The 16,394-nt window shown below is 49.7% G+C and overlaps 2 protein-coding genes across 3 annotated transcripts in view; one reads left to right on the forward strand and one right to left on the reverse strand.

Moving 5' to 3' along the window:
- Window positions 1-932, forward strand: part of LOC102484717 (cystatin-11) — a 3,470-nt gene extending 2,538 nt beyond the window's left edge. Inside the window, exon 3 of the mRNA XM_006163613.1 lies at window positions 763-932. Within this exon, the coding sequence (XP_006163675.1) occupies window positions 763-846 (84 nt within the window). The 3' untranslated portion in view covers window positions 847-932. The remainder of the gene's footprint in view (window positions 1-762) is intronic.
- A 5,689-nt stretch (window positions 933-6,621) lies between these two features.
- Window positions 6,622-15,072, reverse strand: CSTL1 (cystatin like 1). Of its 2 annotated transcripts, XM_006163614.3 has the most exons (5): window positions 14,971-15,072; window positions 14,619-14,736; window positions 14,162-14,496; window positions 8,745-8,855; window positions 6,622-6,816 (listed from the first exon to the last, which is right to left on the reverse strand). In XM_006163614.3, the coding sequence occupies exons 3-5, from the start codon at window positions 14,378-14,380 to the stop codon at window positions 6,733-6,735; spliced, it is 414 nt and encodes a 137-aa protein (XP_006163676.1). In that variant the 5' UTR covers window positions 14,381-14,496; window positions 14,619-14,736; window positions 14,971-15,072; the 3' UTR covers window positions 6,622-6,732. The 2 variants fall into 2 exon arrangements, with proteins under 2 accessions (XP_006163676.1, XP_006163677.1); XM_006163615.3 differs by lacking the exon at window positions 14,619-14,736.
- Window positions 15,073-16,394: the final 1,322 nt, after the last annotated feature.

Here is a 16,394-nt window from a genome sequence, read left to right on the forward strand (position 1 = left end):
GGGAGAGAGAGAGAGAGGGAGGAAGGAAGGAAGGAAGGAAGGAAGGAAGGAAGGAAGGAAGGAAGGAAGGAAGGAAGGAAGAGAAAGGAGAGAGAGAATGCAGTGGACAAGTGAATGGACAGAAGGTAGGAAGCAAAGATGGATGGATTGAGTGGAAGGAAGGAAGGAAGGAAGGAAGGAAGGAAGGAAGGAAGGAAGGACAGAAGGATAGGCAGAGGGGTGGAAGGAAGGATAGGTGGAGATGGGTGGGTGGATGGACAAGCAGAGGAATGGAAGGAAGGAAGGATGAATGGAGATGCATGGATGGATGAAAGGACAGACAGAGGGGTGGAAGGAAGGATGATGGATAGAGATGGATGATGGATGTGTGGAGGGACAGATGGGGGGCTGGCAGGGAGGATGCACAGAGGAGTGGATAAATAAGCCAATAGAGGCCAGGGAAGGGGAGGTGTAAAGTAAAAAAAGGAAATGAGCGAAATGAAGAGGGAAGAGCTGGTGGTCCCCATGGTGAATGTGGGCTAGGCAGATTCTTTATTTCTACTCTTCAAATCTGACCACAAACAACAAGTCATTTTCTGGAACAGTCCCAGCAGTATCACTATCAAGGGACTAATATCAGTATGGCTATCAAACCGGACCTGGCTGGAGGGCAGTCAAGGGGCACCATTTCCCCATCCTCCAGCTGATAGCCTCTTCTTTCCCCGTTTCAATTTCACCTTGCAGGTCTGTCTCTCTAAATTCCCTTTTGCATTTTTGTTTTAGCAAATCAAGTGCTTCTTCTCAGTGTTTGCTGCACCCTGGTTTGAAAGGTACAAGATCTTGAGCAAAAATTGCAGCGATGGCTAGATTCCCCGGAGCACACACCTGTGGTCCCCGGATCTGAGAGTTCCCTGCGGGAAGTTGTAATCCTCTATACGGACAATAAATGTTTTTCAGCCTTTTGTTTCTTAATTATCTTAATGTTTATGATTCCATCCTCTTTGTTCTTGTTTTTCCTCCAAATTCTTCAGCTCAGTATAATGTAATCAGGTCTGCCGAGCCGGGGTGTCTGGGTCCCAGGGAAGCAATGTGAATATTCTGGCCCACGTGACCTGCACTTGCAGGAGAGCAGGACTTGCACCCATTCTCAAACCAAGTAGACTCTTTATATTTTAAAGTGAGGTGGACATGAGGAGGAGGAGGAGACTCATATGGAGGAAAGAAGCCCAAAGTAATTTACTGGGTTGTTAGAAAAGTCATGATACATTTTTGCATAGACAAACAAAAAATTCATCATGACTTTTCCAACAGCCTGATAACTGACATTTGCAAGGAAGGGCCTCTGATGCCATCTCAGAGGGCCTCAGTAAGGAATGTACCTCTCCTCACCTAAAAGTGGGAAACGAGAAGTAACAGGGAACCAAGACGAGCCCCTGTTACTGGAGGACTAAGTGAAACATGTAGGTAAGTGCACTTCCTAATTCCAGACTCCCGGATTAGGCCTCTGCCCCAGGCAGCACGTGGCACCAGAGCAGTTTTCTCTATAAGCAGATCCTCTCCTAGAAGAACAAAGGAAAGCATGTCCCCCACCCCAGGAAAGAAGGGGACTGGGAGACAATGCTCACTCTGTTCTTTCTAAATGACCAATCAGATGAATTCCACACAAGAGGATGGGCTAAGGACAAGGAGAAGCCAGGAGGGTTTGTTACAACAGGCTCCTTTCCCAGGGCAGCATGTCAACAGAGGAGCATGAACCATCCCCACCCAAACAGGTGAGGGTGGGCCAAGATTCCAAACACCTCGTCCAGGCTCCTCTCACTCACTCCCTCCACCAGCAGCTCTCTGCACCGACTTGTAACATTTGTCCTCAATCATATCCAGTAGCTTGGAGAGGAACGACTCCTTCCCAAGAGTTCAGACAACAACTGTGAGGGCTGACACCACCAGTGGGCTCTGGGACACTGTAGAAACCCGTGGCCATGCACAGGCTGTTCGTCCACCTGAGGGGAGGGGAGCTGGGCATTTATCCAACAGTCCTGGTCAGTATTGGTCACACAGATCTTGAGGGGTATTAACTCCCTGGAACCTCTGGTCTGAGATGACTTCTGAGCAGAGCAAGTAGCACAGAGCCCACAGATAAAGGAGTACAGGTAGTGTCTCTAGGAGTCGAGCTGGCACACACAGAAAGGCTGAGACCTGAGAGCACACAGGCGGGGCACCGGTACCAGCACCACAAGGAGACTCCTCACACACACGTGAAAATTGTGAACTGAGATGCACAATAGCCACCCCTTCTCCACCAGCTGCAGACAGCTGGAAGCTCTGAACGAGCAAGGGGTGTGTGTGTGTGTGTGTGTGTGTGTGTGTGTGTGTTTTAATTCTACTCTCCCTACCAGTGCTCAGGAATGCTCAGGACTCTGTTTTGGGCCAGACCCAGGTGGGATTCCCCTTGCTGGCTATGTGGGATAATGCTAACCAATTTTCTCTTCTCTGAGAATAATAGTTCCTACTTCATGGGGCAGTTATACAGATTAGTGATAATAATTGTATAAAGTGTGGGACCAGCAGTTGGCATAATGGCTATGTCGCTGGACTCCCATGTAGTCGATGGCGGTTTGAGTCCAGGACCCGGTGGCTTAAACTCACACCGGGCGTGTGTGTGTGCATGCCCAAGATTCGGAGAAGAGAATGGAGGAGAAGGGATTGTAGCATGGCCATCCCCCCGGGGAGGGATTTCTTGCTTTCTGTCTTTCTGACAAGCACACATGCCCTATAGCAAAAACCTCTCCAAAAATAATAATAATAATAATAATATAAAGTGTTTAACAGTGTCTACTGCAAAATAAATATTCAAATAAATGTTAACTGACTGCGTCCCACATGGCCAACTGCATGGTTTGAGTCCTGAACCCTGCGGTTTAAGTAACATGCTGGGGGACTGATAGGTGGCATGGTAGTTAAGGGCGCTGGACTCCCACAGGGCGGACCGCAGTTCGAGTCCCAGACTTGCAGCTTGCTTTCTCACTTTCCCCCCTCTCACTCTGTCCTTCTCTAACCAATTTAAAAATAAATACATAAAGTTAAATAAAATAATGATTTAAATAGAAAAGACAGAAACATGCTGGGTTGGGGCCAGCAGATGGCATAATGGTTATATTGCTGGATTCCCACATTTAACCACAGTTCGAGTCCCAAACCTGGTAGCTTGAAACTCATGCCAGGTACATGGGCATGTGTGCCCAAAATCCCGAGAGGAGAATGGAGGGGAAGGGATTGAGGTATAGCCATCCCCCCTGGTGGGGGGTGATTTTTGCTTTCTCTCTCTCTCTGCTTAGTGCATGCACCCTATATCAAAAACTCTCAAAAAAAAAAAAAAAGGAAGAAAGAAAAGAAACATGCTGAGTGCGTGAGTGCCCCAAATCCCAGATGGATGGAGAGATGGAGAAGGGATTGCAGCATAAGCATTCCCCACTGGGGGTGCTCTCCTCTCCTCCCTCTGTCTGGATCTCTATGGCAAGTACACACACACTCTAGGAAAAAAAAGAGAGAGAGAGAGTGGATTTTTCATGCCCGTTAATCATTTAGAGTTCTCAGCCAATGCTTCATTTTCGAACTTTCACTTTGTGTAGTTACGTGTTCTCAGGAAGTCACAAAGGTAGTGCACAGATACCCCTGTGCTCTTCACGGGCTGCCCCCTCCTGAGCACATCGTATGGAATCACGGAGAAATGCCAGCACCAGGAGTCGCCGTGGGCACCTGTGTGTGGGTGCTGTTGTCACACGTGCACATTCGCGTGCCCTCGCCACAATCGAGCACAGAACGACTCTGCCACCAGAGGCCTCAGCTGGGTGGCCTTCATTCTACTCCGGCAGGGTTCGGGTGCCTGCTCCTGTCATAAGTGCCAGCTGCCACCAAACCCCTCCTGTTGACCAGTTATAAAGCAAGGCGTGTTGGTGTGGCAGGAGAGTTCACTTTCAAAAATTCAAAGCAATCCCCTAAAGTTTGAAAAAACCATTCTAAAAAGAACAATGCCAGTATGACATTTCATAAGATAAAGATAGAGCAATTAGGGTCACCCAGGTCTCTGGGTGGTTAAAGCAGTTGGATTCCACATGGCCGACAGTGAGGTTCAAACCCCAGACTCAGTGACTTCAAGAACATGTTGGGCGTGTGTATGTGTGTCCCAAATCCCTACAGGCGAATGGAGAAGGGATTGCAGTGTGGCCTCCTTGAGAGGTGATTTCTCTCTTTCTCTCTCTCTACCCTTTGGCAAGTTTGTGCACCCTACCGAAAATTTTTTTATAAAAAGAAATAGAAAACTTAGGTCATGAAAATAAAATATATTTTACAAGGAAGAATTTAGAGTTTGAGGGCCAGCAGGTGGTATAATGGTTAAGGTGTTGGATTCCTACATGGCCAGTCATGGTTTGAGTCCCGGACCTGGCAGCTTGAAAATCACACCAGGCACATGTGTGTGCATGCCCAAAATCTCAGGAGGAAAATGGAGAAGGGATTGTGGCATGGCCACTACTCCCCTCCAGGGATGTTATTTCTCACTTTCCCTCTTACTGTCTCTGCCTCTCTCCTCTCTGGTAAGCACATATGATGTATGGCAAAAATCTTAAAAAAAAAAAAAAAAGGGAATTTAGAGTTTGAGTAAGGTTTAAGTCCATAAGTAACAAAGGAAAATTTAGTAAAAATGTCAAAGATATTAAAAGGTCTTGAGAAGGGACCAGCAGATGGTATAATGGTTATATCACTGGATTCAACTATGACTGCAGTTCAAGTCCCAGAACCAGTGGCTTTAAACTCAAGTCAGGCATGTGCATGCATGCCCAAAATCCAAAGTGGAGAATGGAGGAGAAGGGTTTGCAGTGTGGCCATCCCCCCAGGGAGCAATTTCTCACTTTCTGTCTCTCCAGTGAGCATACACGCCCTATAGCAAATATCACTCTTTAAAAAAAATAGTCTTGCACAGAAACAGCTAAAGGAGACCATCTATGCATCCCATTATTCTGGCTCCACTCTTAGGCATATGCCCTACAAAAACACATTCATACACCAACCACTGGTCACGTACAGGCATGCATATTGTTCATAGCTGTTATTCCTTTTATAAGCTTGTTTATTCCTTCCATGAGAGGGAGGGAGAGAGTTTTGTGCACCTGGAATACACAGGGAGACCTTGGGATGCAAACCTGGGGCCTCCCACAGGGTCTTGGGATTGTGCAGAGCTGTGCTGACACTATGCCACCACGGCTGGTCCCATAGCTGTTATCCTTAGAAACTGAGGGACCAGCAGATGGCAGAGCGATGATATCACTGGACTCCCATGTGGCCAGCCGCAGTTCAAGTCCCAAACCGGATGGCTCGAAACACGCTGGGCACATGTGCGTGCATGGCCAAGATCCCAGGAGAATGGAGAAGGGATTGCAGCGTGGCCACCCTCCCCGTCCCCATGTTTGTATGTTGAGTGTAAGAAGCCAGAAACAAAAGAATATGTACCATATGCCTTTGTAAAAATTCAATCCGTGGCCAAGCTAAGTGAGGCTGTTAGACCCTGGACAGAGGTTACCTGCGGCAGCTCCTCACCATGAAGTTCTGGTCCATGGGGTTCTCGTGATGATCAAATGGGACAGCGAGGCTGCAGGCCAGCACCAGGAACCAAGAGCCCTCTCTCAGGCTGTGAGAGGCACGGGCTCCAGCAGGAGGCGGGATGGTCAGGTGGTACACAGGTGCACCGTCGGCCCACACCCATGCCTGTTCCCAAGCTGGGGGACCTTCCGCTCTCCCCCAGCAGCAGGCAGGCTCTATGGCTCCCTGTGCACAAGAAGGTTTGCCCGGACATCTGACTGCTGTCCTAGGATGGCTGCCTGGAAGACTTCCCGTGGCTGGAGTCTGGGCACGTGGATGGCACACAGTTCTTCCTGGAGGAGGAGAGGGCCTTGGCGTGTCTACACTGTCGGTATGACAAGGTCACTGCTTTTCTGAATTTGCCATATGCCAGGCAGAGCCTACCCACATGGCCAGCCCCAGAAAATCCCTGGGCCTCCAGCCTCTGAGGATCCCTCCTAGGGGTAAACTTCAAGCAGAGGTACAGCTGTGTTGGGGGCAGGCACGCCCCGTCACCACTCTGGGAGAGGCTCTGCAGCTCCCACCTGCTTTTCTCTGGACTTTTCGTCCCAGGTATGTTCTGCCTCCATTGAGCTTGTTCTGCACCCTGTCATTGTCACAAGCCCCAGCCATGAGCACCCTGGTATGCTGGGTCCTGTCAGGCCTTCTGGTGAACCGTCAAACCAAGGGGTGGGTGTGGGACCTCAGACACACTTTCGAAGGGACGTGTGCCAGTACTGTGTGTATGCAGGTGAGAAACAGGCCCTCCTGTGCTCGGGCGGAGGTCAGGGACGGCCTGAATCCGGGAGGGCCGGAGGGAAATGGGAAAGCTCCCCCATCATTATCAGCATTCTGACAAATTGCACCAGGCCCCAAACACCGAGTTTGTGTGTGAGCAAGTGTGTGGGTGTTAGCATGAGTGTGCAAGTGTGTGCGTGCGTGTGAGCGGCAGGAGTATGAGGCCTATGCAGGTTGTTGGTGTGAGTGTTGCTGAGCGTGTGGGGCGGTGAGGACAGTAAGGTGCGCTTGCACAAGCGTATGTGTAAGAAGACCTCAGTGAGGGAGACAAGGCCGTTAGAATTTTATAACTGCCAGTGCACAGCATGGCCACCTGCACCCCGAGGGTCTCGGCACGAGCACTCAGTCGTCCAGGCAGGAGTTATTCCAGAGCTGGTAGTAGTTGATCCAGGGCACAGTGTATATCAGGGACTTGCAAATTAAAGTCTGTGGAAGAAAGAAGAAAACAATCGGCTTTTGGGGAACTATTTTTCCAAGGGTTCCTGCCCATCTGGTTCTGCTCTGGGATATCTGGGGCTGTCCCTGTGGCTGTTGAGGGACCACGGACATAGGCAGGGATTGCCCATGGTCACTTGGGGCAGGAGGCAGGGCCACCCAGTCCCCACCAGGGACCCACAGTGGACCCCCTTGAGGCCTGCAGCCTAGCAGGACCCCGAGATGAGGGCCAGGCAGGACAGAGAGCAGTGGCATTGTAGATCTGCCAGATGGTGCCACCAAGGGACCTGGAGACACAGACAGGAACAGGCAGAGCCTGGAAGACAGGGAGGAAACTGGACAATCTGCTGAGACCTGGAGAGGGAACGCTGGGACCAGCACAGGGATGACGGGGCCATGCAGGCAACACAAGCTGGTAAGGATGCTGCCTCCCATTCTAAGGCAAGGCCTGGACTGGGAAGAAACTGAGGCTAGGCCCAGTTTACGAGCTCTCCCTTGTGTCCTTGAACTGGCTGGTATTCAATTTCTCTGCCGTGAGTTTTAATGTTATTACTGTACCGTGTAAGGGTAAAACATCACCCCCAACCATTGCAATAAAGCCAATTAGTGATCTTGTAGGAATGTGGTTCCCTAAGACTGACACGAGGATCAGGAAGTTTAAGACTCCCCCACCTGTCTGTTTTTAAGTCAAAATTAACATATAGATTAAGTTAGTATAAACCAAATTAGCATTAGAAGCATATGTAGACTAAGTTAGTTTAAGGCTAGTTTTATGTAGATACCCCTTGTTAAAGCTACAGACCAAAGTTAACTCACGCTAGGAAAGTCAGCACATTCACCACATAAGAGACTCAGGGATAAAACAAAAGAACTCACTAATTGACAAGACTCAACAAACAAAATGCAGGAACCCACAGATTTATTAGAGGAAAAAGCCTGGATGGGACAACAGAATAAACAAAGCTGAGGGCTCCACAGAAAGATTAACCATTTTAGCTGGGAGCTCTTATCTAACAGGTAGCTTTCAACTACAAAGAGTTTCTCATCTAGGTGCTGTTGACTATGAAAAACTAAACTTAAAACATCCTGTGCTGTCTCCTGAGCTACAAGATCATCTTCCTTTCCCATATAAGATCATAGACTCACCCTCTATTGTTGTAATGTATAGATAGTCCATATATTAACTGTGTCTTTACTTAGCAAGACAAGATTTCTATCTAGGTCTTTGCAACCAGCAACATTATCACCCTGGGCCGGGACTGAAGTTGTCAAACATCCTGCAAGCCCCCTCTTCAAAAGACCCTTCCCAGTAATCAAGATCTAAGAAGAAGATACAGCAGACAAATGGACTTCCTCATCCTGAGAACTGTGATTGACTTTGCCTGAGCTAACAAGACAAACAGCATGTTTTATAATTATTGCTTCCATGCTTTGTATACCCTGTTCCTTAGAGTAAATCTTTTACTGCCCCTCACCCATTTACTTGCATGTATCACATTTTCAATAAAAAGGCACGATGATTCCTAGCAGTTGTCACTCCTCAGAGAGCGATCTCTGGGAGTGTCCGGCTAAGGACGTACATGAAAAGGCACGAGGCCTTAGTCTTCCTTTCTTTCCAGCGCCGCCTCCGTCGAGATAACCCACCCACGCCGAGGCTGGACCCCAGCACAGGGACTCACTGTGGGGTGGAGAGTGGGCAGCAGAGAGAGGAGTCTGTGCACTCCAGCCTGGGTCTAAGACTGCCCCAGCCCAGGGGGAAGACTACCCCATGAAAGTGCGTCCCTCAATCCGGGGGCCTCAGGAGGGGCAGGCAACTGGGCCTGCAGCTGAGAAAGCTGCCAAGGTCCAAGTGGTGCTTTTATAAAGGTCCCCTCTCCCCTTTCTGGTCACGAGTCCCTCTCGGCGACTTCTGCATGTACCTTTCTGAGCTTCTTGCTTTGCAGGGGACAGGAAGCGTCTTTTGTCTCGTTCCTCTTGCATTTGGTCCGTGCGATCTTCACCGTCACCAAGTACTCCACCCCGGTCGTCAGCTGCCAAGAAGCAATCGCCCATGAGCTTGGGCTCCAGGTATTCCCTCACTGACAGCAGCCCTGGAGCCACTCTCCACGTTGCAGGCTCTCACCTGCTCACCTGCTGACACATGGCTCCCCCTTGTCCCGCTGCAGGAAGCCCCGGAGGCCAGGCCCCTGGTCAGGCCTGTCCTGTGCTGTGCTGGCTGGGCTGAGGCAGCCCCCAGAGCAGCTCACCTATCTCCTTCCCACCCTCGGCTCAGAGTGACGCCAACCTTGTGCCAGTCACTCAGCAGCCTCGGCTTCTCCGCTTACAGAGCACCGATGGTGACTGAGCCGACCCGTGCCACTTTCGTGTGGGCCATGTGGACGCACGTGTTTCTCTGACTGCACACACGAAATGGAGAAATACTGTAATGGTCAAATGTTTCAGCAAAATGTCTGAAACGTTACTCTGAAGCAGCCCAACAGAACAGAAGACAGAGTTGTGTGCGATCTGGCCTTAGACCCCGCGAATTCTGTCACCCTACGCGAGTCCCTCCACCTCCCCAAGTCTCCGTCTTCTCATCTGGAAGTGGGGAGAACAGTGCCACCTCCTTCCTAGGGTGTGAGAACGCAGGCAGGGGATGCGGTGAGAACGTAATCCAGGAGACACGCTGGGCACATGTGTGTGCACGGCCAAAATCCCATGGAGATCTCCCCGAGGAGAGAGAGAGGAGAAGGAATTACAGGGTGACCGTCCCCCATGGGAGAGGTTTTCTCTCTCTCTCTCTCTCTCTCTCCAATGAGCACAAAATTAAAATAAACGAATTAATTAAATTAAAAAAGCAAGAAGGTAGGAAACCATCAGGGCAGGGCAGCAGGAGACCTAGGCCCATGGGCAGTCCCAGAATTTTGGTCCCAGTATCCCAAGGCACAAATGCCCTCCACTGTTCAATCAAAAGACAGTCCCCCCCATGCCCTGGCCCCTGGTGAGACCCCTAAAAGTGTTTTCTTGGGACCAGCAGTTAGTGCAATGGCTATGTCACTGAACTCCCATGTAGTCGACCATGCTTTGAGTCCCAGACCCAGTGGCTTCTTAAACTCACATCAGGCGCATGTGCATGCATGCCCAGGATCCCAAGAGAAGAATGGAGAAGAGATTGCGGTGTGGCCATCCCCCCTGGGGGGGGTGATTTCTCACTTTCTGTCTCTCTGTCTCTCTGTCTTTCTGGCAAGGTCACGCGTCCTATAGCAAAACCTCTCCAAAAAAAAAAAAGGCGTTTTCTTATTCATTATTGGGCTTGATTGTTAAATAATGATAAGGATAGTCTTAACAGCAAACCAAGCGTGGCTGGTGCCTCTGACCCACTTTGCAGATGAGGACACAGGCCTGAAGAGTCTGGATGTCACTTGACCAAGATTCTACCATTGGGAGGATCCCAGATGAGAGCAGGCAGCCCACCATGCTCACCTCCTACCCCCTCTGTGAAAATCCAATGGTGTCTGGGCTTGGGCATGCCCTGAGGGCCAGGCAGACCCACTCTGTCCAATTATCAAGTTGAATGGCATCAAAAACTTCCGGGTCAGGGGGCCAACAGATGGCATAGCAGTTATGTTGCTGGACGCCCACATGGCTGCCCACGAGTCCCAGGCCCCATGGCTTGAAAATCACACTGGACACATGTGCATGCGTGCCTAGCATCCCAGGAGGAGAACGGAGGAAAAGGGATTGTGGTGTAGCCATTCCCTGGGGGTGATTTCTCACTTTCCCTCTCACTATGTCTGTTTCTATCTCTCCAGTGAACACAAGCTCCCTAAGGCAAAAACCTCTAAAAAAGAACCATAAAAACTTTTGGGCCAGCCAGAGGTGTGGTGGTTAAGGCAGCTGGATCCCACATGGCCGACAGCAGTTTCAGACCCGGCAGCTTGAGGAACACAACGGGCATGTATATGTATGCCCCAAAATGCAGACAGAATAAAGAAGAGAGGGACCAGCAGTTAGCGTAATGGCTACGTCGCTGACCTCCCATGTAGTCAACCACGGTTCGAGTCCCGGACCCGGTGGCTTAAACTCACGCCGGGCGCGTGTGCATGTGTGCCCAAGATCCCTAGAGGAGAATGGAGGAGAAGGGATTGCGGCGTGGCTATCCCCCCTGGGGGGTGATTTCTCGCTTTCTGTCTCTCTGACTGTCTCTGGTGAGTGCACGCACCCTGTAGCAAAAAGCTCTCCAAAAAAAAACAGAAAAAGAGGAAAAAGGAAGAGATTGCAGCATGGCCATTCCCCCCATCTTCAACCTTCTACCCCCCCCGCCAGGGGACTATTTCTCACTCCACCTTGCCACCCATGTTTCTCTCCAGGGAGCACATGTGTCCTATAGCAAAAAAAAAAAAAAAAAAAAAAAAAGCTTTCTCACAAGCTAGACCTTAACAGTTAACTGTTGGAGCCTAGTGGTTAAGGTGCTGGACTCCCACATGGCCAACCACAGTTCAATTCTTGTACCTGGCGACTTGAAAATCATAACCAGGCAGCTTAAATATGTGCCCAAATCCGAAAAGGAGAATGGAAGAGTAAGGATTGCAGCATGCCCATCACCAGGGTGGGTAGGTGATTTCTCTTTCTCTCTAGTAAGTGCACATGCCCTATGGCAAAAACAAAAACAAAAACAAAGCAGTTAACTGTTAATGAGAGTGAATTAACTTCACAAGTCAGCCCTCCTCCAAGTTCGATTTAGAGTAAGCCACAATGGGCAACACTGCCACTCTGTGGTAGAAGTTTGTAGCTGAGACAGGGCCCTGCTTGCCTACTCTGATGAAGAGCCCCAGCCCGTGGGACTCACACACTCACACTGCCACCCCCTCCGCCTGGCTTCTGATCCCACTGCTCGGCTCTCTGTTCCCACCACCCTTCTCTGTGCCCTGAGATCTCCCCAAGTCACGTTTTCCCGAATCAGATAAATTGAACAAAGATGTAGCTCTGTCCTCGCTTACATAAGTACCGTCTGCCCTTGAAGAAAGATTGAGCCAACAAAAGTTGTTCGAGTCAAACAGATGGCATAATGGTCATGTCGCTGGACGCCCACATAGCCGACCACGGTTTGAGTCCTAGACCAGGCAGCTTAAAACTCACGATAAGTGCGTGTGAGTGTGCGCCCAAGATTGTGAGAGGGAGGAGAAAGGATTGTGGTGTGGCCGTCCCCAGGCGGGTGATTTCTCACTCTCTCTGGCAAGCCCGCCTATAGCAAAAATTTAAAAAGTGTTTCTCAGGCCAGCAGGTGGCGCAGCGGGTACGTCGCTGGACTCCCGCATGGCGACCACAGCTGAAGTCCCAGACCTAGCGGCTTGAAAATCACACCAGGTGCATGTGCATGTATGCCCTAGATCCCAGGAGGAGAATGGAGAAGGGATTGCTGCATGGTCATGGGTGGTGGTGGGAGGTTCTCACTCTCCCTCTCACTGTCTCTGGCTCTCTGTTCGGCGAGCACACGCACCCTAATGCAAAAACCAAGAAGTACTTCTGAATCACCTTTTCTTTCCTCTAGCATCCTTCCACTGCTGTGCTTCAGAGAAACTCTGTATGTAGAACCAAAGGGGAGCTGATGTGGTTGAAGCCTTTCCCTCAAATCCATCATCCCTGCCCCCCAAAGAAAATCTTCTCCGGGCTGGCAGGTGGCGTGGTTGTTAAGGGCACCAGACTCCCACATGGTCTACCGTGGTTGGAGACCCAGACCTGGATGCTTTCTCTCTCCTTCTCTCTCTCTCTCTTTCTCATTCTCGCTCTCGCTCTGTCCCTCTCTGGTAAAATTAAAATAAATGAATAAGTAAATAAAATAAAAATAAATAAATAACTTTCTTTAAAAAAGAAAAGAAAAGAAAAGAAAAGAAAAGAAAGGAAGAAAGAAAGAAAGAAAGAAAAACTTCCCTGTACAATTTCAAGTTTCTACAAACAGAAAACCCAATCTCATATGCTATATTTTGGGACAGTGGTAAAATGTTGGGGTGAGGCTGGGGGGTCTACGTTTGTGTGAGGACTTTGAAAAGCTTGTGAAAAGGGAATTAAGAGTGTAAGTTTATTTTGGTACAAAAAATTTGAAAGCTGTGCAATTTTTTCATACTATGCACTTTCCATAAACTTTTTGAAGACACCCTTCACATTCCTTTAAGAAAGGAATGTGGGGCCAGCAGGTGGCATGGTGGTTAAGGCACTAGACTCCCACATGGCTGACCACAGTTTGAGTCCCAGACCTGGCAGCTTGTTTTCGCACTGTCCCCCTCTCTCTCTCTTGCACATGTGCCCTAGAGCAAAATTTTAAAATAATAAATAAAATGAAATAAAAATGATTCTTGGGGCCCGGCAGGTGGTGTGGTGGTTGGGGTTGTTGGATTCCCACATGGCTGACCACGGTGTGAGTCCAGGACCTAGAGACTTGCTTTCTCACTTTCCCTTTCTCTCTCTCTCTCTCTCGTCTAATTAAAAAATAATAATAACAAATGGAATAAATAAATATTTTAAAAATAAATAAATAGATAAAAACTATTCTTAAGGAACAAAAGAAAGAAAGCAAATTTGAAATTTGGGCCAGACGGACAGAGATAGTGCAGCAGACCCACTGGGGAAAGACCCCCCGGAAGCACCCGGCTCCTGTACACCTGTGCGAGAGCCAGGCGGGCTGGACCTGGGGCAGATCCCAGTGTGAGGGCCCTGTTTAGGGTACCTGCCTCCCTGTCTCTCCCTTTCATTCTTTCTTTCTATTTTTTTTTTTTTTGGAGAGGTTTTTGCTATAGGATGTGTGCACTCGCCAGACAGACAGAGAGAGACATAGAGACAGAAAGCGAGAAATCACCCCCCATGGGGGATGGCCACGCTGCAATCCCTTCTCCTCCATTCTCCTCTCGGGATCTTGGGCATGCACACACACGTGCCTGGCATGAGTTTTAAGCCACCTGGTCCGGGCCGCAAACTGCGGTCGACTACTTGGGAGTCCAGCGACATAGCCATTACGCTAACTGCTGGTTCCCTCTTCCTTTCTTTTTCATGAAAGAAGTAAACAAGCTTTAAAAAATAATAATAAGTAAAAGGAAAGAAAGCAAACTTCTCATTTGCCATCACTCCCTAGGCCTTAGCATCAAAATGGAGAGCCGCCACCCAAGGTTGGGCACTTGGCTTCACTCCAGTCTCTAGGCTAGCTCCCCAGCCGCACCGCTGGCCATTCTGGGCTCTGACCAGCTCCACGGGCCCTCCCAGGGAAGCCACTTCCCACTGCAGCCACCGCCACACCACCCTCTCGGGAGCCACACCACAGGCCCCAGCATCCAGACAGGCAGGAGCAGGAGGCCCAGGCACAAACCTGCATCTGAGTCTGAATGAGCTTCTGCACCCGGAACAGGTAGGTGTCGTTGCTCATGTTGTTGTAGGCCTGGATGAAGAAGTTGAGCGTGCCATTCATGTTGTTCTTGCTCATTGGCCTCTCCTGGAAGCCCTCCCACCCCTGGAAGTGACCGAGCTTGGCTGCCAGCCCCAGGGTGACCAGCAGTAGCAGATGGTTCCTCCTGCCTCTGGCCTCCATCTCCGCGGCCTCAGAGACCTCCTGGTGCACCTCTCGGGGGGGTGGGCCGGGAAGCGCTGGCTTTCCTCCGTAGGGCCTGCTACTCCGCTGACTCGGGCTTGCTCAGAGAAGCCTGCCTGCATCAGGGCAGAGGGAGATAGTTGCTGCCCCTCTGAGGACACCCCTTAGAGCCACCCAGTCCTCTCCCCAGTTAACTGCATTTCTGCCACTTACAACACCCGTTCTGTTCTTTGCTGACCTGGGCTAACGGAATTTCTAAACATGGCCGTGTGTGCAGAACTTCCTCCCTCCTTCACCACTGGCAGAGAGGGCGTGGCCTGGTGTGGCTCTCCACGTGCCGTGTGAGCTGGCCTAGGCTGGGGCAGAGGGGCGCCAGTTATGGGAGATGATATTCAAATCAAGATACAAGGGGGATTCAAAAGTTCACAGAACATGTATGTTATGAAAACAAAAAACAAAACCATGCATGGATTTCAAAAGTGTTTGGACCAACATGAACATGGACTTTGATCTCGTTTTTACACAAACTTTCTGAAGTGCCCCTGTATGAGAATCAGCAACATGGAAAGGGGGCGATCGCTCCTGCTTACCCACTCTGGGTTCTCACTGCTGGGCCTAGCTACCAGTTGTTTCCTGCTTGCCTCTGCAGACAGGCTCTTCCTCCTCACCAGCCACCTCCCGGCTAGACTCCCATCCCAGGCCCACTGTCCTGCTGGCCCTGAAGCCTGTTGTGACCCCAGTGAAGCTTTGTGATGTAACCCTGGCCCCCTGTGAGGGAGGAGGGCGCCGTCAGCCTTAATCAAGCAGACTCCTGTAGGCAAGGTGTCACCTGCATCCAGAAACCTGTACGAGTGCTCAGTGTTGGAACAGCAGGCAGTGTGATGGCTAAGGCTCTGGGCTCCCACATGGTCAACCAGAGTTCGAATCCCGGACCTGGTGACTTGCTTTCTCATTTTCCCTCTCTCTCTTTGTCTCTCTCTGATCAATTTTTTAAAAAAATATTATGATGGTGAATAAAATAAAATGAGTGCCCAGTGATTTTAGTACTTGTCAAAGTAAGGTCCTAAATAGAATCTTGTTCCAGAAGAAGACAGGTCATGGGAAAATTGCTAACGTGTAAATAAAAGCTGTAGTGACTAGTAGCATATGAATGTCAGCTTCCTCATTTGTCTCCTTGTGCTAAGATTAGATTGATATGGAGAGACCCTGAATTCATGAATAACTCAGGGCTGATAGCTGTCGGAAGTTTCTGCCCTCCAGCAAACTTACTGCTCCTCCCTGGAGCTACAGGGTAACCTGAAAACCTCGAATAGATTAGTACCTTGAATAGATTAGACTTCCCATTTCTCTGCCTCCTCCCTTTTATGCGGCGTAGGGTGAGTTCTGAGCCCATTCCCCATCCTGAGACCTACCCTTCCCGAATTCCCCCATAAAAGATCGTGTCCAACCACCAGTTGGGGCTAGAGATTCAGAGTGTTAACTCCTCTGTGCCTGCCAACATAACAAACAGTTCTCCTAATCTCTCCGAGTACTGCTTTCCGTTCCTCGGCATCTGGTTTTCAGCAACAAGATGTGGTGTTAATATTTGGGGAAGAACAGCACATATGAGAATGCTTTCTGCTATTTTTGCAACATTTTTGTAAGTCCCAAATTATTTCAGAATAGGGCCCAGGCAGTAGCCAGTGGTAACTCAGATCCACATAAATAAAGTTACAGATTCTTGACCCAAGTTCTCCCTGTACACCCTGGGTGTGTGCAAACATGGCCATCATCAGGGCTGGCCAAGACTAGGGCTGGATCAAGGAGTGAAGGCCATGCTGGGGATGTCTCTGTCTCTGTCTGTCTCTCTCTCTCTGACAAGCACATGTGCCCCATAGCAAAACTAAAGAAAAAAAAAAAAACTGGGAGTTGATTTTGTCCACGATGAGGAAACTGGATCACTGGCGGTTTTTGTGGAAGAGGAGGAAAACGTGGACTCTGAGTGTGGCCATAGACATAAGAAAGGGTCCCATCA

This window comes from Tupaia chinensis, unplaced genomic scaffold, assembly GCF_000334495.1.
Source record: "Tupaia chinensis unplaced genomic scaffold, TupChi_1.0 Scaffold142716_1, whole genome shotgun sequence".
NCBI classification, from domain to species: Eukaryota; Metazoa; Chordata; class Mammalia; order Scandentia; family Tupaiidae; genus Tupaia; species Tupaia belangeri.

Bases quoted from the DNA above. Each gene is read 5' to 3' on its own strand.
- CSTL1 (XM_006163615.3), bottom strand. From the start codon at position 14,380: ATGGAGGCCAGAGGCAGGAGGAACCATCTGCTACTGCTGGTCACCCTG. The intron at 8,856-14,161 runs GTTTGTGCCTGG...GCTTCTTGGCAG, and splicing joins TCATTCAGACTCAGATGCAG to CTGACGACCGGGGTGGAGTA. The intron at 6,817-8,744 runs GTACATGCAGAA...TTTCTTCCACAG, and splicing joins AAAGCAAGAAGCTCAGAAAG to ACTTTAATTTGCAAGTCCCT.